Source organism: Mobula hypostoma, chromosome 29 (assembly GCF_963921235.1).
Source record: "Mobula hypostoma chromosome 29, sMobHyp1.1, whole genome shotgun sequence".
In the NCBI taxonomy this organism is placed as follows: Eukaryota; Metazoa; Chordata; class Chondrichthyes; order Myliobatiformes; family Myliobatidae; genus Mobula; species Mobula hypostoma.
In genome coordinates this window covers 9,807,182-9,830,974 of record NC_086125.1, presented here as the reverse complement: position 1 = coordinate 9,830,974, position 23,793 = coordinate 9,807,182, and the positions used below count along the sequence as shown (strand labels likewise).

Sequence of the window (23,793 nt, the reverse complement as noted above, 5' to 3'; positions counted from 1 at the left end):
GTCGTGATCCTTGTGTAGTCAGGGAGGCAGAACGGTCGGTGGAGAGATTTTTGGAGTTCTTAACCGGAGAAGCACAGAACTCTAAGGGCTGTTGGCCTGTTGACTATTCAGAGCAAGGACGCCAACTGTGGAGGGATTTATTGGAAAAGGTGAAAGGTGTAGTTTAAATGCTATTATGGAAATTATTACTGAACTAGGATTAAATTCAGATTAATCCATGATTCATGTGCCCAACTTCTATTTGTTTCTCTACTAATTGGAACAGATATAAACCATCAGGTTACAACTGAACTTAAAAATATTGAAGGGTTACCATCTAAATGTATGACTAAATTACTTTATTCTCCACTTTAATAAAATCTATACCATAACCAGCCAAAATGTGGAGATCTGCTCTACTTCTGATAAGGTTCTGCCGGTGCTAATGAATCTCCTGCTGTTTACATTCACAGCCCATGAACTAGTCAACTTCCTACGATTCTTCTTTACACAAATTACAAAGTTGGGGAGGGGGAAACATTTTTAAAGTAGTAATCTGAATTACCAACTCAAATCAAACTTGACAAATGTTGTTCCATAGAAATGAATTGTTCAGACAATCCCTTTACTGCAGGCTGATAGTTTATTTTTGTGCTGTGACTAAAAGATCATTCAATTACCTACTCAAAGGGCTCTTAAGGGACTGTGAGGAAATGGGTAACACTGAACACACAAACTATCACCACTTGGACGACAGTGTTCGCCGGTGTAGCACTAAGGACAGACAGCATTTAGAGCCTTGATCACGAGGCCCAAACCTGAAAGCCAGTTGGTCTTGGTTTGCCCAAAAAAGCTTAAGAAATAAAATTCCTAAAAGTGAAAATACACATCAAGACAAAATTCATGAAAATTTGGTTACCACAAAGTTCAGCATTTGCATTACTTTGTAAACGTTTTATTCAACCACTGAGGAAGATCAACTGCAATACTGTTCAACTAATACAGGAAAAAAGGTACAAAACATCGTATCTTAAAATAATTCACACAATTATAAAACTAAACTGGGAAAAGTACATTTCAGAACAAAGCCACTTCTAGACAAGGAAAAATATTGAAGAGTTATACATTACAGAGAAGGAGGGATTTTAAAGCATCACAACTGCCAGGCAAAATAAAAATGACCCATTACAAAGTGAATCGCTGGAACCAGAGTGCATTACTGCTTATTTTGGTGTACTATTTTAAAATTTAATTTTAAAAGGAACAATTGAAGGTGCCAATAACACAGGGATTGGGGAAAAAATGGAAAGAGACAAAAGTTCTGCTTAATATTACAGCATTGGAGGGGTCACAAAAAAAATCTTCATTCAATACAAGCCAGCACCAAGTTGATCTGCTGTGATCTTGTCAGTACAGTATCTTGTCCAACACGGCATTATTTGGTCAGTAGTTGACAGCAATGCCCACTATCAAGTCCTTTTTCCACTACTTTCCAAGACAAATAATTTAAAATTTTATACAAATATGACAATGCAGAATTATTGAAGTAGGCCCTCTGCCACAGCAAAATGAAGGCAGCCTGTGCCAATTAGTGAGGTGGCGCTGGAATTCCAGTCTGGATCCTAAACACTACAATGAAGCGTCATATACCACAGCATTACTTACTACAGGAATGCTATTAAACTCAACCATAAGAGTGTACAGTGCTAGTGGAAAATGGTCACGGTGTTTTCTTTTTAAAATTCATTGGCAGCATAAAAAAGATACAGCAGTTAGAAAATAAAACAGAAAGGATATAGAATTTTCCGTAACAGGCCCTGGACTTGAGTATTTATCTGTACTGATAGCTGTTCATGTGGTCCCCTCGGCTATAGCCCCCACCAGAGGTTGAATAGGATGACTGACTGGAACCATATCCTCCAGATAATGGTGCGTTATAGCCACTCTGAGATGAGTACCCTGTAAACAATTTACAAAGTTAGCAAAATTGGACAGTTGCATAGAACACCCAATACTCTCCAAGAAACATTAACTTCTCTCTTCCTACAGATGCACCCTGACCTGTTTCACTCCCTGCATTTTCTAATTTGATTTTAGATTTCCAGCGTCTGCAGATTTGGTTTTGATTTGTGTTCTATTGAGAACTTCCCTGACCCCAGTTGCCAGTTCACATCTCCCAGTTTCCATCCATATAAAAATATTATTAGCTTTGCAGCAATCACTTCAAATTCTTCTACCCAGTACAAGCCCATCCTATTCTTGCTTCATGCCAGGAAGGGAAATGAATAAATGTTTCTACTAGTTACGAGTGTCTTTAACCTGAATCATGAACTTTCCTTCTCTTTCCATGGACCTTCTCAGAATATTCAGCATTTTTCCAGAGTTCCAATGTCTGCAGATTCTTTTAATCTAATATCAGAGCTCCTTCAAGGCAAATATATTGCTTCTTTGATCAGGAGGTCAAACCTATTCTCTCTCACCTATTCATCAACTCTGGCATCGTGGTTCTATGACCTAGAACCAACTAGAATATTTTTGGGGTGACAGAAGAAACTGGAACACCTGGGAAAAATCCAGTTAGTCACAGGAAGGATATGCAAACTCCACACAGAATGCACACAAGGTCAGAATCCAGCCTGTGTTTGAGTCAGAGTATAGAAACAGGTCTTTTGGCCCATCTCAGACATGTCAAGAAAAGACAGGAGAATGGGAAATGAGAGGGATAATAAATCAGCCACAATGAAATGGCAGAGCAAATGGCCTAATTCTGCTCTTACGCCTTATGGTCTTCTGATCAAGATGCATGCATTTGGCTCTCATCCACAGGCTGTCATTATCACATCACTATCTGCTGTATCAGTATGCTACCCATTATTCTTTAAATAGAAACACACATCTACTTCCCTATAGGTAACTTATAAAATTCAAGAAAATTTGCAAGATCAAAACCAAGTTCTTTCACAACCCAAGATGTAGGCCATGTGGTCTACCAAATTGATTAATAGTTTCATTAATTTCTCCTGTGACAAGTGTTTTATAAACATGACAGTCAATTCTTGGTTCTCCATTCTTACTATAGTCCCCCCCTATTTCCAGAATTCAGTAACTTCTACCAGGCAGTTTACCTTTTTTTTAAAAGCAGACAGAATTCTGAGAACTTCATTGCTGAATCCTGTGAACTCCTCCAACTCCCAATTTTTGTATTTTTAGTGACAATAAACAAACATTCCTTTAATGATTTTAAATTCTTTTGTCAAGGTTTGACCATTTTTTCCAACGGTGCTTTACTTCTCAAAATAACAATTTTATTAAGAAATCTGTTAATTGTTTGCATTGCTCAATTACTGTCATACGTTTTATATTCAGAGATACAGCTCAGAACAGGCCTTTCCAGCCAATGTAATTTAATGCTAGCCTAATCACAGGACACTTTACAATGACTAATTAACCTCCTATCCGACACATCTTGGGACTGTGGGAGGAAACCCAAGTGGTCACAGGGGAAGATATAAACAATTTACAGACAGCGCTGGAATTGAACTTGCAAACTCCAATGCCCCCAAGCTGTAATAGCTTCGGGCTTACCAATATCGTATTACAGTGCCCACCTTTAGTTTCCGATCTACCTTGATCCACTACTTGCACCCATCATTTTTCAGATTTATAGCCATAATTATTTTAATTTGCGGTCACAGTTAATGACATTAATAACACTTCAATAGATCTTACCAGAATAAGAGCCACCGGAACTTCCACCTCCTCCGTAACCGCCTGATGTGCTAGAAGAATATGAACTACCCCCTCCAGAGCCGTATGTCGAACCACTGTATCCTATAAAATCACAGCTTTTTATTATATATTTACTGGCCACTTTCCTTGCTTAACAGACATTAGAAGGGAATAAGACCCCTAGTAGTGCTCAAACCAGAGTACTCAATTACTTTGAGACTGCACCTCGAATTACTGTACACCGCAGGACAGCAAGGGTTTCAATGCACAGGGAAGCAATGCACTTGGCATACCAAATGAATTTTCAAAAAATGTGCAGGTTTCAAAAGCATGAAGTGCAGTATTAATTCTTGAAAGATATCGTACACACCCCCCACATGCTATTTCTGCTTATCCTAACTATATTGATCTCTGTTGCTCCTTTGGATTCATTAGCTCCTTGGGGAGGGGGCAGCCTGCTGCATGGGCAACAACTCTCTCTATATCGTACTACCCTGGCTTGCCTAACACAGCTAGGATGCAACATCAAGGCCAATCAACGGAGGGCATTAAATGTTAAATGCAACAAAAGACCTATAAAATGCACAATATCCCTTTATTTTCAGTCCCCTATAGTGTAAGGACGACACAGACAGGCGAGAATAGGCACAGGCCAAGTAAGTTCATGTCAAGTTTTTTCTTCATTCTTTGCCCATCAGTGCATACTTAGGGCAGTGAGAATGGCTTCAGGGACTAGGTTCTGTTCTTTGTACAAGATGTAAGAATTCTGGGAGATCTCCAGCCTCCACCGAACAGCAGCTCCTCAGAGACGCGTTAAGGAACTGAACAAATTATTCTTAGAAATGGTATATATAATTATCTGGATAGACAGGGTCTGATTAGGAACAGTCAACATGAATTTGTGCATGGAAGGTCATGTTTGACAAATCTTACTGAATTTTTTGAAGAGGTTACTAGGAAAGTTGACAAGGGTAAGGCGGTGGATGTTGTCTATATGGACTTCAGTAAGGCCTTTGACAAGGTCCCACACGGAAGGTTGGTTAGCAAGGTTCAATCGTTAGGTATTAATACTGAAGTAGTAAAATGGATTTAGCAGTGGCTGGATGGGAGATGCCAGAGAGTGGTGGATAACTGTTTGTCAAGTTGGAGGACGGTGACTAGTGGTGTGCCTCAGGGATCTGTACTGGGTCCAATGTTATTTGTCATATACATTAATGATCTGGATGATGGGGTGATAAATTGGATGAGTAAGTATGCAGATGGTACTAAGATAGGTGGAGTTGTGGATAATGAAGTAGGTTTTCAAAGATTGCAGAGAGATTTAGGACAATTGGAGGAGTGGGCTGAAAGATGGCAGATGGAATTTAATGCTGATGTATGTGAGGTGCTACATTTCGGTAGGGCTAATCAAAATAGGACATACATGGTAAATGGTAGGGCATTGAAGAATATGGTAGAACAGAGGGATCTAGGAATACTGGTGCATAGTTCCCTGAAGGTGGAATCTCATGTGGATAGGGTGGTGAAGAAAGCTTTTGGTATGCTGGCCTTTATAAATCAGAGCATTGAGAATAGGAGTTGGGATGTAATGTTGAAATTGTACAAGGCATTGGTGAGGCCAAATTTGGAGTATTGTGTACAGTTTTGGTCACTGAATTATAGGAAAGATGTCAACAAAATAGAGAGAGTACAGAGAAGATTTACTGGAATGTTACCTGGATTTCACCACCTAAGTTACAGAGAAAGGTTGCACAAGTTGGGCCTTTATTCTTTGGAACGTAGAAGGTTGATGGGGGCCTTGATAGAGGTATTTAAAATTATGGGGGGGGCTAGATAGAGTTGACGTGGATAGGCTTTTTCCATTGAGAGTGGGGGAGATTCAAACAAAAGGACATGAGTTGAGAGTTAAAGGGCAAAAGTTTAGGGGTAACATGAGGGGGAACTTCTTTACTCAGAGAATGGTAGCTGTGTGGAACGAGCTTCCAGCAGAAGTGGTTGAGGCAGGTTCAATATTGTCATTTAATGTCAAATTGGACAGCTATATGGACAGAAAAGGAATGGAGGGTTATGGGCTGAGTGCAGGTCGGTGGGACTAGGTGAGAGTAAGAGTTCGGCACGGACTAGAAGGGCCGAGATGGCCTGTTTCTGTGCTGTAATTGTTATATAGTTATATACTGACACCAATGACAAAAGTAGGAAAAGGGAGAAGTTCCTAAAGAGATCATTTATGGAGTTAGGCAGAAAAGCAGGATCTCCAGGCTAGAAATCTCTGCATTGCTGCCCATGCCACGTTGCAGTGGGGGTAAGAGTAGGATGATTTGGCAGATAAATGCATGGCTAGAACAGGAGGCAAGCTTCAAATTTCTGGATCATTGGGATCTCTTCTGGGGAAGGTATGATCTGTACAAAAGGGACGGGTTACATCTGAACCTGAGAGTGTCCAATATCCTTGCAGGCAGATCTGCTAGAGCTGTTAAGAGAGGGTTTAAGTTAATTTGGCAGGGAGATGGGAAGTGGGATGATGGAGTGAGGATGAAGCAGTTGAGATACAAGCAAATGTAGTGTGCGGTGATACTGAGGACACACAGGCAGATTCTAGTGACTGCAATTTTGCCCTGTAATGGGGTCTAGTGTAACATGGGGACAAAGTCAAAACGGGTGATGAATATAGGACCGAAGGTGTCCTATTCAATACAACAAAGATGGAATAAGGTTGATGATCTTGTAGCACAGTTAAGAGATTGGCATGTATGATGCTGTGGGCATCACTGAGTCATGGTTGTAACAAGATCATAGTTGTGAACTTAACACAAGGATATAAATTGTATTGAAAGGACAGACAGGTAGTTAGAGGGTGTGTTAACTGTTGGTAAAAATGTAAATCAAATCCTTAGATAAGTGTGACATAGATTGAAAGGCGTAGAAACCTTGTGGGTAGAGTTAAGAAACTACAAGGGTAAAATTACCCGATGGGAGTTACAGTAGATACACGCCTCTGAACAGTAGCCAGGATGTGGGCTACAAATTACAATGGGAGATAGAAAAGGCATGACGAAAGGCAATGCTATGATCGTCACGGGGGGATTTCAATATGCAGGTAGAATGGGAAAATCTGGTTGGTGTTAGATCAAGAGAGAGAACCTGTAGAATGCCTACGAAATGACTTTTTAAAAGCAATTTATGATTTAGCCACTAGGGGATCAGCTATTCTGGATTGGGCGTTGCACAATGAACTGGATTTGATTTGGGAACTTTAAGCTAAACGAAGCCTTAAAAGGCAGAGATCATAATATGATAAAATTCATCCTGCAATTTGAAAGGAGAAAATAAAGTCAGATGCATCCGTATTCCAGTGCAGTGAAAAGAATTACAGAGGCATGAGAGGGGCTGGCCAAAGTTGATTGCAAGAAAGCACCAACAGGGATGACAGCAAAACAGCAATAGTGGAAATTCAGAAGGTGCGAAACAGATACATACCAAAGTATTCTATAGGCAGCGTGATGCAACTGTGGCTGACAAAGGAGGTCAAAAACAACAAGTGAAAGAAGACATGTAATAGAGCAAAAATTAATGGGAATGTTAAAGAATTGGGAAGCTTTTAAAAACCAACAGAAGCAATGAAAAAACTGAGAGAAAAGATGAAATATGAAAGTTAGCCAGCCAATGTCAACAATGAGGATACCAAAAAAATGTTCAGATATGTAGAAAGAGTAAAAAGAGGCGAGAATAGATATCGGACCGCTGGATAATGACACTGAAGATGTGGTAATGGGGGACAAGGAAATGCTGGATAACCAGAATAAATATTTTGCATCAGTCTTCACTAATGAAGACATTAGCAGTATTCAGGAGATCCAAGTGTCAAGGAGCAGAAGTGAGTGGAGCTACTATTACTAGGGAAAAGGTACAACACACAAGGTGCTGGAGGAACTCAGCAAGCCAGGGAGCATCTATGGAAAAAATTACAGTCGACACCTCGGCCCGAAATGCTGACTGTATTTATTCCATAGATGTTGCCTGGCCTGCTGAGTTCCTCCAGCATTTCGTGTGTGTTGCTCAGATTTCCAGCATCTGCAGATTTTTCTTTTGTTTGTGACTATGGAAAAGGTGCTTAGGAAGCTGAAAGGTCTTAAGGTAGACAGGTCACCGGATCCAGACAGACTACACCCAAGGTTCTGAAAGAGGCAGCTGAAGAGATTGTGGAGGCATTAGTAATGATCTTTCAAGAATCATCAGATTCCAGAGGACTGGAAAATTGGAAATGTCACTCCATCGTCAAGAAGGGAAACGGGAGGGGGTGCAGAAGAAAGGAAATTTTAGGCCAATTAGCCTGACAGTGGTTGGGGGAAGATGTTGGAATCGATTGTTAATGATGAGTGTCTGGGTACATGAAGCCACATGATAAAAATAGGCCAAAGTTAGCATGGTCTCCTTAAGGGAAAGTCTTGCCCGACAGATCTTCTGGAATTCTTTGAAGAAAGAACAAGCATAACAAGATAATCAATGGATGTTGTGTGCTTGGATTTTCAGGGCTTTGGACAAGATTCTGCATGGGAGGCCCTTAACAAGACAAGAACCAATGGTATCACAGGAAAGATATTAGCATGGATAGAGAATTGGCTGATTGGCAAGTGGCAGTGAGTGGGAATAAAAGGAGTATTCTCTTGTGGGCTACTGGGGACTAGTAGTGTTCAGTATTGGGACCACTCCTTTTTACCTCATGTCAATGGCGGATGACAGAATTGATGGTTTTGTGTCCAAGTTTGCAGACAATATGAAGATATAACCTGGATGAGGAAGTGGAGGGATGGGTTAGTAAATTTGCTGATGACACAAAGGTTGGGGGTGTTGTGGATAGTGTGGAGGGCTGGCAGAGGTTACAGCGGGACATTGATAAGATGAAAAACTAGGCTGAGAAGTGGCAGATGGAGTTCAACCCTGATAAGTGTGAGGTGGTTCATTTTGGTAGGTCAAATATGATGGCAGAATATAGCATTAACAGCAAGACTCTTGGTAGTGTGGAGGACTGGAGGGATTTTGGGGGTCCGAGTCCATAAGACACTCAAAGCTGCTACGCAGGTTGACTCTGTGGTTAAGAAGGCATACGGTGCATTGGCCTTCATCAATCGTGGGATTGAATTTAAGAGCAGAGGGGTAACGTTGCAGCTATATAGGACCCTGGTCAGACCCCACTTGGAGTACTGTGCTCAATTCTGGTTGCCTCACTACAGGAAGGATGTGGAAGCCATAGAAAGGGTGCAGAGGAGATTTACAAAGATGTTGCCTGGATTGCAGAGCATGCCTTATGAGAATAGGTTGAGTGAACTTGGCCTTTTCTCCTTGGAGCAATGGAGGATGAGAGGTGACCTGATGGAGGTGTACAAGATAATAAGAGGCATTGATCCTGTGGATAGTTAGAGGCTTTTTCCCAGGGCTAAAGTGGCTAGCACGAATGGCTAGGGCATAGTTTTAAGGTGCTTGGAATTAGATACAGAGGAGATGTCAGGGGTAAGTTGTTGTTTTCTTTTTAAAGCAGAGAGTAGTGAGTGTGTGGAATGGGCTGCTGATGGCTGTGGTGGAGGCGGAAACAATAGAGTCTTTTAAGAGACTCCTGGATGGATATGTGGAGCTTAGTAAAATAAGAGACCTATAGGTAAGCCTAGTTCGGCACAGCTTTGTGGGCTGAAGGGCCTGTATCATGCCGTAGGTTTTCTACGTTTGTAGGTGGAGAGGCAGGCAGTGTTGAGGAAGCAGGGAGTCTGCGGAAGAAGTTGGTCAGATTATGAGAATGGGCAAAGAAATGGCAGATGGAACACAATGCCAAGAAGTGTGCAGTCATGCACTTAGGTGGAAGAAATTAAAGGTTAGACTATTTTCTAAATGGAGAGAAAATTCAAAAATCAGAGGTGCAAAGAGACTTGGGAGTCCTTTTGTAGGATTTCCTGAAGGTTAACTTGCTGGTTGAGTCAGTGGTGGGGAAGGCAAAGGCAATGCCAGCATTAATTTCGAGAGGGATATAATACCGAGGCTTTAAAAGGCACTGGTGAAGCTTCACTTGTAGTACTGTCAGCAGTTATGGGACCCTTATTCAAGGATGTATGACATTGGAGAGTGTTCAGAGAAGATTCATGAGAATAGTCCCAGGAATGAAAGGGTTACCACATGAGGAGTGTTTGATGGCTTTGGACCTGTACTCACTCAAAATTAAAAGAATGAGAAGGGGATCTCAATGAACCCTATTGAATAATGGATCACCTAGACACTGAATGTGGATAGGATGTTTCTTACAGTTCAGGAGTCTCGTTAGAGGGCACAGCTTCAGAATAGCGGGTCCTCCATTTAGAATGGAGAAGAGGCATTTCTTTACCCAGAGGGTGGTGAATCTGTGGAATTCACTGCCACAAGCAGCTGTGGAGGCCAAGTCATTGGGTAGAAGTTGATAGGTTCTTGATTAGTGAGGGTGTGAAAGGTTAAGGGGAGAAGGCAGGAGTATGGGATCAAGGAGGAAAATGGATCAGCCATGATGAAATGGTGGCCTACTTCTGCTCCTATGGCTTATGGGCTTATGATTAGCCTGATTTTTGATTGAATGGTAGCAGGCTTCTTGACTTATTTTCAAAACATTGCTGTTGCTAAATACCACTGCACATCCAACCCACTGTCTGTGAACTTCCTTTAGTCTTGTGATTAATCGAACAGAAAAAGGAAATTACTTACCACCTTTTCGTTCATATTCCATGCTACCACCAAGACTCTGGCTTGAATAGGAACTACTATAGGAGGATCCCGAATATGAATAATTTTGATTATTGTAGACTTTTGGTTTTGTTGAGGTTGAAAGCGGGGATTGACTGTAGCTACTGTATTGGCTCTGGTTGTACGAGGGCTGCTGAGACTGGTAACCACCACCACTTCCTCCACCAGTGTATGATGATTTTTGAAGTGAAGGCTGTGGCTTGATTGGCTTTTTTAATGGAGGGGTATACCCATCATTCTGGCTGTAGGAGTAGCCCCCTGGCGTGCCTGAACTGGAGTAACTGCCACTGTTGTAGTAGTTACCTGTGGAATGAAGGAGAAACCATTTAACAGTCCAGTCATTTTATCCCAATTTCTTTGGATTAAAGCTCTCATCTTGTATAAAAAACATTATACTATCAAATTCAAGAAAATCAGAGTGAAGATTTTCCTACTTGCAGTCATCCACAGCAACAGTTCAAAAGACTTGGGTTGTTTGACCAGCAACCAAGTTCACTGTGCATTCTTAAAAGGTACTTTTATTTGAGAGACAGTGCAGAACAGGCCTTTCTGGCCCTTCATGCCATGCCACGCAGCAACCCCCAATTTAATCCTCGCCTAATCATGAGACAATTTACAATGGCCAACTGGAACATCTTTCCACTGTGTAAGAAACTAGAGCACTCGGAGGAAACCAACGCACTCACGGTGAGAACGTACAAACTCCTGACAGACAGCAGCAGGAATTGAACTGAGGTCACTGATACTGTAAAGTGTTGTGCTAACCACTGTCGTGTAGCTTAGCCTAGTGGTTAGCACAAACAGGATACAGAAAGGAGTCAGTGGATGCTGATTACTTAGATTTTCAGAAGACCCTTGACAAGGTGCCACACATGAGGCTGCTTAACAAGATCCCATGGTATTACAGGAAAGATACAAACATAGGTAGAAGATTGGCTTACTGGCAGGAGGTAAAGAGTGGGAATACAGGGGGCCTTTTAGAGATGTCTGCTGGTGACTAGTGGTGTTTTGCAGATGTTGGTGTTGGGACTGCTTTTCACTTTAAATATCAATGATTTGAATGAAAGAATTAATGGTCATGTTTGCAGACGATACAATGGTATTCTGCAGAACAATTTAGATCAGGAGAACGGGCAAAGTGGCAGATGAAATATAGTACAGGGATCATGCACTTGGGCAGAAGAAATAAAGGTGTAGACCATTACTAAACAGAGAACAAATTCCCAAAAAAAAAAATCACAGGTGAAAAGGGACTCATGCAAGATTCCCTAAAGATTAACTTGAACTTGATTTGGTAGTAAATTTGAATGCTTAATCACCAGGTCAACAAATGCAGGACCTCAAATTTTAAAGATCTCGTTTACAACCCATTCGCTTCTTTAATGCCCATCCTTGTCAAAATACACTAGCATCCCATCCCAATGCAATCAAGCATGCAATTACGGTTACATTTTACTAATGGATTATCTTGATCTCAACTAAACATTTTCCATTTCCTCCAGAGGAATTTGTTTCTCTGCTCTACCACCATCCCCACCAACTACTTTCCTTCTGACATTCTCACAAGCCATTGCAAGAAATGCAACATCTTTTTACCTATTCCCATTGCATCATTCAGGGACCAAATAACATTCCCAGGGATTCACTTGTAATTATTTTAATCTAGCATACTGCATTCAATAGAGAAATCAAAGCTTGGATAACTGCTTTGCAGATTCTCCAGGGGCAACCCTAATCTTCCCATTCTCTGCAATTTTGATTCTACAACTGTATAGCTAAGTGCTAACCTCACAACACTAGAAAAGCCTGGTTCAATCTCAACTCTGTGCTTAATTCTATGCTTTTTTCCTGTGACCATGTTTTTTTCCCCAGTATTCTGGTTTCCTCCCAAAATGTGTAGACTGGTAGGTTACTTGGCCACTAAACTGCAGGAATGGTAAATGCGAAAGCTGGAGTGGGTTGGTGGCAATGGTGAGGTGAGAATGTGGGGAAAAGTGAGATTCATGTAGCGAATAGGTGATTGATAGAGGACACGGACTTAATGGATGTCTCTGCTGTCTGTCTCTCTATAGTCAAGAACAGGGTTCAAATTGCATTTTAAAAATTCTGACACTAGTTTGGAGGTGGATGTTTCACTTGGATGAAGGGTCAGGGTTTTGAGTGAGATTGAGAACAAAGGTTTCTTCAAGGGTGATAAACTCATGGAATTGTCTACCACAGAGAACCATAAAAGGCCAAATTGCTGAATATTAAAGATAGATTAATTTTACACACAAAGTGCACCAAGGGGCACGGGGAAAGAGCAGATACAGTATTTAAACAGATGATTAGCCAAAATCATAAATGGCTGGATAGGTTTAAAGGGCCAGATGGCCAACTCTTGCTTCTTTTATCCACTTCTACATTTTCAACTGAATATTAAAACCTGCAGCATCAATTTTACTGCAATGCAATCGTGACATAACTGCAACAAAAATGGAATGCATTTCGGATAGGCCACTGATATCAACACATACCCCGATACAGAAAACAGGTAAACTTAGTTTTATTTTAACACCAGCTTTAAAAGTAACAAATAGTTCTCCAACATACATGTTGTTCTGAGGCTGCATTGTATTTCATCAAGTTACATCATGAGGTGACCATGAGAGGAAATCTAACTGAACATCTTGTACACTTGAATGCTTAGGAAACAAAGCTTTCAAGAATCAATTTCAAATGGTACTTCATACATTTTTACAAGAAACTTGGTCACAGATGAACCAATCTTTAATTTAGATTGTTAAATCGTTTTAAGTTCTTAAACCTTTAGTTTAGTACTTTAAACAAAATGGGTTGCAGAGCAACTTTAATTGAGACTGGAATATTCAGGAAATTTAACACTAAGTTAAGAAATTCAAGATTGCTCTTTAATCAGATGACAAATGTGAGATCAAGAATGAATTCCATGATAGCAATTGATCTCTCAAAAGGCAGGTATCACTGAAATATCATTTTAGTAATCGTACTTGTCTATATAGTTAATGGACTTTTAGTAAGAGGCATTTCCTCTCTGACCAAGGGTAAATTGATATTTCAAAAATATCAAATTTACAGAACTTTGGCTAGGTGGAAAAGTTTACACTGACTTTATTGATACTTGCAATGAAGCAGAACAAGTACTAAAATAGTTCAAGGACCAGATACATATTATTTACATTTACATTTCCTTTTCCTACAGATCATGAGGCTGAGGAAATAGCCTAAAGCCATAAAATCATTCATGGTCAGCTAGAAAGGATATTTGAAAGGGATGGTAATGCCAGACCTGTACATGATCAATAATATCTTCCAGTGAAGAATTAGAAAAATTAAAATGTGGTGCATTCAAGAGATGCCAGGATAAGCCATGGAACAACAGGCTAATGAGCCTTACATCAGCAGTGGGTGATTTATTGGAAGAGATTAAGAGAGGCTGAGCAGGGATTGTCAGCACGACTTTGTGCATGGGAAAAAGTGTCCCACTAATTTCATTAAGTATTTTGTTTGAAGAGGGGACTAAAAGGAATGATTACAGCACTACAACAGACATTGTCAACATGGACTTGGCTTTTGACAAGGTCCTATAGGATATGAATATCTTAGATGAGCTAGCCAACTGTAAACAAAATTGGCCCTGCGGTAGTGGAGTTATTTTTCCAGATTTAAGGCTGTGATTAGTAGTGCGCTGCATAGATCAGTACTGGATCTACTGTTGTTTGCCATATATGTTAATGACTTAGATGACAATCCAATATCACAGATAGCGAAGGTGGCTGTAAAGGTCGCATTTCACTGGACAACAAAGATTTTGCTTCCTGAATACTTTTGGGTGTGTCTTACTACGAATTTCCCCCCAAACAAGCACCATTTTTATTTGTTATTTCAATTCATAATTCAAGTCAATCAAAACGTTACCCACAATGTAAGCTGAAATTGTTTTCATCTTGCTCAGGCATGCTTTGGCAGGACAGGATTTAAAGTCCATAAAAGCACTTTTATTTAGGAATTATCCAGGAATTAATCACCAGATTGATTCCTGGGATGGCAGGACTTTCATATGATGAAAAACTGGATCAACTAGGCTTATATTCGTTGGAATTTAGAAGATTGGGGGGGGGGATCTTATTGAAACATATAAAATCCTAAAGGGATTGGACAGGCTAGATGCAGGAAGATTGTTCCCGATGTTGGGGAAGTCCAGAACGAGGGGTCACAGTGTGAGGATAAAGGGGAAGCCTTTTAGGACCGAGATGAGGAAAAACTTCTTCACACAGAGAGTGGTGAATCTGTGGAATTCTCTGCCACAGGAAACAGTTGAGGCCAGTTCATTGGCTATATTTAAGAGGGAGTTAGATATGGCCCTTGTGGCTAAAGGGATCAGGGGGTATGGAGGGAAGGCTGGTACGGGGTTCTGAGTTGGGTGATCAGCCATGATCATACTGAATGGCGGTGCAGGCTCGAAGGGCCGAATGGCCTACTCCTGCACCTATTTTCTATGTTTCTATCACGCACACACCGCTTTAGGCATGGTTTTTACGTTTATCAGTTTGCGATCCTGTTAATGTGCATACTCGACACACAGCATATTGGGTGTACTTATTAAAATAATTGTATTTTCAGGAGTACTTGTGATAGATATAACTGAAAGTATTGAGGCCATTGCAACATTGCTGAGACATTTGCTGTGACAATCTCAAAGATGGAGTATGAATCCTCTTATTAAGAAAGCCTATGAGCTTTACTTCAGGTGTACAATTGGAGACAAGACAGAGCTTGGACTCCTCACATTTGTTGTGCAACATGCACTGTTGACCTTAGAACTTGGCTCAGAGGTACTTTGAAGTCAATGCTGCTCGCTGTACCGATGATATGGTGAGAGCAGAAGGATAATGTGACAGACCGCTACTTCTGTTTGACCAGTGTCTGGTTTTTCCTGCTAAAAACAAGAAATCCGTTGAATACCCCGATTTCCCTTTTGCCATGAGACTTGTGCTAGTCTTCCAGTACCGAAGCCACCAGAATATGCTGTCTAGAGGCAGTCGAAGATGCCACAATACATGAGCCAAAACTGGAAATGACACTTATACTGATAGATGTCGAGTGAGCCTCATCTGATAACTCAATCTGAGTTAAGTGACCCAGTCAGAGAATTGGGTTTGTAAAAGGCAAAAGGGGAATTACTGGGTTCAAGGCTGCAAGGCAGGAATCTGCTATCACCAGGCACAAAAATTTCTGTGGGAAGGATTTCAATTTTTGAGACAAGTGTTCCCCAGGTGTTTTGTTGGTTCACAAATCAAATTGGCCATCAATGACAGGTAATTCGAAAAAACTTCTAGTGGGACTGAGAAAATCACATGGAAGGCATTCAAGAATGTTGTTGAAAATTTTCTTGGCAACTACAAAGCACCAAGCTACATGCAGCTGGCTGATAACATGCTTCAAACATTCAAAACCGTAAGTGCAACATGTCACTAAAGATTCATTTTCTACATTCCCATTTAGACTTCTTCCCTACAAATCTTGGTGTCAATGACGAGTACAGTGGAAGGATTCACTGGGACATTGCGGTCATGGAGAAACGGTATCAGGGCAACTGGAATCCATCAATGTTGGCTGATTATAGTTGGACACTTAAGTGAGAAGCCTCAGTCACCAAGTACAAATGAAAATTTTCAAAACACATTTTTAGTTTAGTTTATCTTCTGCAAAGTGTCAGCACCATTAAGCAATTAAACACTTAATATTCAATAAAAGTTAATTTTGTTTCTCCAAATTCCTGTAAGTAGTCTGAAGTTATATTTGTGTTCAGCTTAAACCATCTATCATAAATTTAAAAATTCTGAGGAAGTAACACTCAAAAAAAAAATTTGTCGTCAAGTGTCATGTTTAACAAGAAACATAAGATTCTTCAGCTGAACTAGCACAGGCTTGTAAAGGTAATTGCGATTCCAAGTGATAACAATGGATATGGTGTGTGGAAACACCATTCCCTCCCGGACGCATTAACACTGCTTCAGAGTAAATGAGTTAAAAACTTTTATTGAATTTGAATGAAACAATTTGACATCAGTCCTAATTAAATTGCTATACAATTGTTCTCATAGAAAAAATTGTTACAACACAAAAGCAATAAAAGGTTGAGGCACAATAAAATAGGTCATACAGAAGATCGCTTGAATTGCAACCCTACTGCTTTAACTGAAATCTTTATCAGATATGGTTGCATCAGTATATACCACATCTTACTGTCTACATTAGAAAAGTCTCAATTTAAAACAAAGAATCCAAGCCCAGCACAGAGTGAAAGCAAAACTCTGATTTGAATCATTTTGATCTAGCCGAACATCAGTAGAGAAAATGCTGGAAAGAGTGAAAGATGTGGGAACATAACAACAGCAGGACCAAGCAAATATCAACATAGCATTTTTAAAATGAAATGTCAATTTTAGCTAGAGGGCATGATTCATTAAGGGATGAGAATGGGGAAAAAAAAAATCAGATGTTGAATATTCAGATTTAAAAAAAAATGTTTGCTGAAGTCTTGCAAGGACAAATGCATGGAACAAGGCAATACATTGGCACAGAATAGGAATTTGTTCACATACAGATAGCATATATTATGGTTTGGGCTAACAGCTGCAACTCATGGAAAAAAAATGTAACTTACTCCGCTTGAGTACAAAACAGAAAACTTAATTTAAAAAAGGGACAAAGACTGGGTGGTGATGTTTGAAAGACTTGGTTGGTTTGTACGCAGGTCACTGCAATCCAACATACAGAAACAGCGAACAATTACGAAGCCAAATGAAATGCTGGCCTTAGTAGTGGAGGACTCAAGTACCGGAATATCATTTTACTGGGATTTCACCGAGGTCCAGGGATATTGTGTACTGTTTTGTTCTCCTTACCAAATAAAGGATATACTTGCCTTAGAGGAAGCATAAATATTCACTGGCCTAGTTCCTGGGTTGGCAGCATTTCCAACTAAGAATGAGATCTCATTCAAATAGAAGTCCTTGAAGGCTGGAAAGAGAGCATCACTACTGCCAGCAGCTGAGAACCAGAAATCGATTTCTTAATAAAGGTTAGGCAATTTAGAGCTAAGGGGAGAACTTTCTTCAGGAGGTGACAAATCTTTGGAATTTTCTACCCAAGTGTCAAGGCCCAAATCATGGAGTTCATTCAAAAAAAAATTCTGGACAGCAAATTAATTGAGCGATATAAAAAATTGAGTGAATAATAAAAAAAAGTGAGGTAGAAGATCAGGTGCTGTGAACAGGCTCAAAAAGGACAGTTTTCTCCTGTTGTAATTTTTATGCTTTATCAAATACTGCCATACAAATAATTTAATATACTAGCCAAAACACCATAAATTTAACCAGTAAAACAAAGGATTTTAGATAAAATTCCACACTGAGATAAACACATAGTAAACATTAATCCAGTGATTTAATACAACATAGCATTCTTTCTGCTCCCTGACAGAACCCCTTTATATTACATACTGGTAGATTCACAGACACAGACAAGTATAAGTAGAAGAGATTATTATGTATCAGTAGCTAGAAATATGACAAGTGCACTTGCAAATAACACTCTAACCAGCACTGAGGTTCTTTCTGATAGAAGTTAATTTCTTAAATAGCAAAATGCCACTGATTTAATCCAGCTCTCAATCAAAATATTCCTTTTCAAAATTTATGAATGTTGATTAGAATAAATTAGTGTCCAAATCACAACACCTAATCTGTAAACAAAATTAGTTGCCACCAGAACTTGTGAAACCATTATTAAAACATCAATTCAACATGTTCAAGTACTGTTAACCTAGGTCATTTTTTTTTCTTTCAGAGAATGAAAATATCCATATCCATGTGACCAATGTAAAGCTCTAAATACAGAACTGGTATTTTAAAACTTTATAGGAAATGTTACCCAACCATGAGCAACAGTGATGCCATACAAAATAAAACGCGTTACTTTCTGCCAACTACATGTTCCATGTAACATTTAGGATAACCTTTAAATTATATTAGAGTTAAACTTCAATACTCAGGTTGACAATAAAAAGACTATCATAGGGTGAAAAAATATTCAGAGCCAGAACCGTTTCTTTGGATAGTAAAATTCTTTTGCTTCTTCCATTCCTTTATCTCCTTCCTCCTTGCCCACCCCCCAGACTTATTGCTTTATAGGTGATCTTGCAGAAGCCTCCTCCCCAAGTCTTGCACAAAAAGAAACAAATACTGCAGACAAACACTTCTGTGATGGATGGCAGAATTCGGAGTCAAAATCAGTGTGAATTTGCCGTTTCAGTGGCATCGACAAGAAACCAGAGTCCAGATGAAGCAGTATAGTCCAGCATGTGTTTACGGGTTTGGAGCATCAATAGTTCAAATGAGTTAGACCAAACTGGGAGGGGCAGGATTTTGTATCAATTTTCACCCTCTAGCCAGAGGGAAAATCTTGGAAGCTGTCTTTGAAAAAGTCACCTACAGCTGGGAGACAGAGCAGAGAGAAAAAAAAAATTAGGCGTGCTTGGTAAAAGGTAGAATGCCAATTTTTTTTTAGATTTCTCTGCTCCTGTCACCTCGTGCAAGTGTCTTTTTCTGAGGGAAGCAGCTTCCTTGAGTACAATTTCAGTTGATAAATGCAGTTTGCTTCATGTGGCTTACAAAGCAGAGAAATATAAAACATGCCAACTGCAATTCAGCAACAAGCAGTGGGTACAGACATGCTAGAAGACTTCTGGTAGAATATCCAGTTCACAGGATTGTCATTAAGTACACACCACCCAATACAGAACCAAACTTCATACTGAGCTAGTAGATCTCAGCCAATGAGATAAGGAGAGGGGAACCCAGTTTTAATGAGGTTAACACAGCCAGGTAAGGACTAGATCAATCAGAGCTGCTACTCCCACTTTTAGCAAAATAATGACCCACACTTGGATGAGGACATCTAAAAAATTAGCTGTAAAAGCCAGCAAAATCTACATTCTCTTTCAATTGCATTTTTTAATGTTGAAATCAGTAACTATTTTAAAAGTCAGTGCCATTATGACCGCCAACTCAAAATGTTAACCTTAACTTCAAATAATACAGCACAGTACAGGTCCTTAGGCCAACAAACAAGCTGACCATTTAATCTACTCTAAGATCAATCTAATCCTTTCCTCCTACATAGCTCTCTATTTTTCTATCAACCACATGCCTAAGAGTTTCTTAAACATCCCTGATGTATCTGCCCCTACCAGTAATCCTGGCAGGGTATTCCACACTCATTATTCTATAAATAGCCCGAGCTCACTCAACCTATCCTAATAAGACATGCTCTCTAACCAGGAAGCATACTGGCAAATCTCCTCTGCACCTTCACTAAAGCTTCAATATCTTTCCTATAAGCAGACCAGAACTGAACACAATAAACTTGTCTGACACCTTACTAACATCCATATACACTACTTTCAATTAATTTTCATCACTTTCTTGAAAAATTCCATCAGGCTATGAGATTATAACCTGCCCCTCAAAGCCATGCTTCTCCAAATGCATGCAAATACTGTCTCCAATAGTTCACCCACAATTGAACAAAGAATTAACATTTGCCACCCTCCAATCTTCTGGTAATACACCCGTGGCCAGTAAGGATGCAAAGATTGCCAAAGGCTCAACAATTCCTTTCCTCACTTCCCATAGTAACCTGGAGTCAGAATCAGAGACGTGATTCTGATCCCATCAGCCCCGTAGATTTATCCTAATGTTCTCCTTTCTTAACATTGACATGTTCCAGCATATTAACCTGTCCTATGCTGTCCTCACACAATCGTCCAAGCCTCTTACTAATGAATACTGAAGTATTCACTGAGGATCTCCACTACCTCCTCTGACTCTAGGCACATTTCTTCTTAACCCTGATCGGTCCTACCCTTACTCTAGTCATCCTCTTGTTCTTCACGCATTTGTAGAATGCCTCGGGGTTTTCCTTAATTCTACTCACCATGGCCTTCTCATGTCATCTAGCTTTAAGTCCCTTCTGAAGATCATTCCTAACCACCTTATAATGCTCCAGAGCCCTGTCTGATCCTTGCTTCCTAAACCATATGCTTGTCTTCCTGTTGACCAGGCAAATCCACATCTCTTATCAAAATTGGTTCCTTCTCCCTTCCATCGTTTTCCTGTTTCAATGGGGCAAACCTGTGCAGAAATACATGCAAGTACTCCCTAAATAACCTCCACATTTCAAATGTGCATTTCCCCGAGTATATCTGTTCCCAATTTACATTAAAATTCCTGCCTAATAGCATAATTCACCCTCCCCCAATGAAATACTTTTCCATACTACCTGTTCCTTCAAGGCTTTGGTAAAGGTCAGGGAATCATGGTCACTGCTCCAAAATTCTGACCCACTTGAGCAGGTTCGTTGCCTAGTATGGCTCCTCTTCTAGCCAGCATGTCTACATACTGTGTCAGGAATCCATTCTGGACACACCTAAATCCCGCCCCATCGAAACCTTTTGCACTAATGAGGTGCCGATCAATATTAGGGAAGTTGAAACCCTCCCTTGTTATTCTGCACCCTTCCAAAATCTGCATCGTGACCTGCTCCTCATGATCTGCTCTTTTGCTATGGTCTGAGGTCAACAAGCATTATTTCCCCATATTTAAATACAAGGGATTAAAAAAATACACATTCTATTTAGCACCACCCTTATCTTACAAGCTCCCAAAAGGAGGATCAGAAAGTATTACCTACTTGCTGGAGAATAGCATACAATGTATGAAGTTGTCAGATGTACTTTAAAAATATTCTTACCATATCCACTTGAAGAATTAGAAGATCCATAACCATAGTTGGAGCTACCACTTCCTCCTCCTCCACCACCACCACCATATCCATAGCTTCCTCCACCATAACCAGTCCCTTTTTTTTGGGGGGGTGGGGGGGGAGATGAAGAAGAGATCAGGAGACACACAGTCAGAGTGGATAGATGTCCTTACATGAACCACAATAATTCAGAGACCATTTTTCAAGTGCATTAATCTGTGACACTAATTTTCTACCAGTTACACAGAATTGCATACATGCAAAATTCTACAACTGCAGACATCAGTTTTAAAGGCCTGAGCAATCCCTTCATCCCAACAAACTTAACAAGGGTATACAAATAATTAAAAGCCCAGCCAATATCTAGTGTTCCCATTCACAGCACAAGATAGCATGCAGCCTCAGAATGAAATGGAAGACTATATCTCAACCGAAAATTGTGACTCATTTTTATCAGACCTAAAGAGAAAAGAGCTAGTCTTTCAATTTTAATGAAAATGTTCCACAAGATAAAATTGTGTCCCGACTAAGATTGTTTCAATAAGAGAAGCACTGCTGCTGGGAATATCTTATAGTTACAGCATATTAAGAGCTACCTCAAGCTGGCTCCAAGGTGCAATGAGGGGCATTACAGCACAAGCTACAGAATAAAGGCAAATTTATTCTGTAAATAAAGCCTTACCTGAAGACAAGTAGCCAGAATTGTTGGAAATATTGAAACCACCTCTGCCACCTCTTCCACGTCCTCTGCCCCTACCTCTCTGTACAGGAGGGCCAGTGGGAGGACCAGAGGGAAGCACTCCCATACCCATTCCACCACCAAATCCCATGTTGTGCTGCTGTGGCTGTTTAGAGAGAAATCTATATGTTAAATTAAATCTGAAAGCTTTCTGTAGTGTAGTACAGTCATTAACAAGTGCTTTGATTTTCCCGTTTCATCTATACTACAAATGAATCTCAGACTGGCTGTACCTAATACCAAATTAAAATGTTGCACAAACTAAGCATACAGTAAATGGGCTTTGTACATTTCTACTCCATTCAGACCCAACCCACATTCAGGCACAATGGTGACAGGAAAATTTTTTTTCCCGCTTTACGTCCTATTAAGTGGGTGCATGAGAGAAGGTGCAGTTAAGTTTTTAATTAAATGAAACAACAAACTGTGTGGGTGATCCTGCTGTTTCAATTATTCATCTAATCCATTATAGAGAAAATGCAATTCTGCTTCATTTGTGAGTTGTACAGTCTTCACCCTTAACAACTTTACTTTTTTATCCTACATTTAGGACCTGAATTTAGGATCACAATATCTCGAGTAGCCTACCTTTCATTAAATTTTAACATCCTAATCAAATTGCTTCAAAATTCTCTTCTTTGTTCTAATCAAACACATGAATTTATCCAGGTTCTCCTTTCTTTGAATTTCTTAAATAGATTTTAAACATCAAACTCAACATACTTTCTGTAATGTTGAGCACCATGTGACTAAGATTGCTTATTTTTTATATTCCATATATTGCTCAAAAACAGAATTCTCTCCATTTTTTGTCATCCCATTACGTTTCTCTCTAAGACAAATTCACATGCAGTAACCATTAACTTGAGGAACCCAGATCTTCAAGTATATATTTCATTCTTTGATCACAGTATCTTCAATATAAAGCCTGATCCCATCTTCACCTAACGTTGCCAGTAATGCTTAAATTATGAAACATCATCCAAATTGTCAGCCAGAGCCTGAAACCTTGTATTGTTTAACTGGAAGAGGAAAACTCTTAGCAGTGCCAAGCCCAGCTGCAGAGAGGCGGGTCGGGCATGAGGCTAGCAACCCTATCCTGTATAAACCCAGAGCTTCAGGAACACTAACAGAAGTTCCAACGACCTGACCCTGGGAGAGGAAGAATCTTCATAGAAAACATGAAATCATGTGGTGAAAGCAGAAACTACAAGACCTTTCACATAAGAGTAAGGAATATCGGTTGCTAGTGACCTATGCTTCAGTAGGAACGATGGGCTTAAGTATTCTAGCATTCTGCTCTCAATCACGATATGGTGGCCCTTATAGAAGTTTAAATATGAATTTACAAGAACAATATAAATATTGTAGTGAATATGGATGTTCTAGCCAAGTAAGCTTCCAACTCGTGAACAAAATCATGATTATGAACACAAACACCTTTCAGTGTTAAGCACATCTAAAATTAAGGAGCCTACAAATTACTGTTGAGAGCAAAGTTTGATCTTTTTTTTAAAATAACCCCATGCACAAACATGGAGTTTTAGAAAATCTACCTGAATAATCCTTTTCTTCTTTACCTCCATAGGAGGCTGGTGGGGAAAAAGTTTTTCCAAAGCAGCTAGTGCAGCATGGGCTTTTGCCACTTTCTTATTGGAGCCTGATCCAGTAAATTTCTGACCATCAACTTCAACCTGGAGTAAATAAAAAAAGCTTATTTCTTAAGATGACAAACTACATTA

General features: G+C 39.8%; 1 protein-coding gene across 4 annotated transcripts in view; it reads right to left on the bottom strand.

Moving 5' to 3' along the window:
• Positions 1–801: 801 nt before the first annotated feature.
• Positions 802–23,793, bottom strand: part of LOC134339383 (interleukin enhancer-binding factor 3-like) — an 83,447-nt gene continuing 60,455 nt past the window's right edge. For 2 of the 4 annotated variants that reach the window (XM_063035836.1, XM_063035837.1), the window contains exons 16-21: positions 23,608–23,745; positions 21,995–22,157; positions 21,301–21,408; positions 10,426–10,767; positions 3,709–3,810; positions 802–1,938 (exon numbers count right to left, since the gene is read on the bottom strand). In XM_063035836.1, the coding sequence (XP_062891906.1) occupies positions 1,811–1,938; positions 3,709–3,810; positions 10,426–10,767; positions 21,301–21,408; positions 21,995–22,157; positions 23,608–23,745 (981 nt within the window). In that variant the 3' untranslated portion in view covers positions 802–1,810. Of the gene's footprint in view, positions 1,939–3,708; positions 3,811–10,425; positions 10,768–16,479; positions 18,984–21,300; positions 21,409–21,994; positions 22,158–23,607; positions 23,746–23,793 lie in introns of those variants that run through there. The other 2 variants (XM_063035838.1, XM_063035839.1) reach the window with 2 other exon arrangements.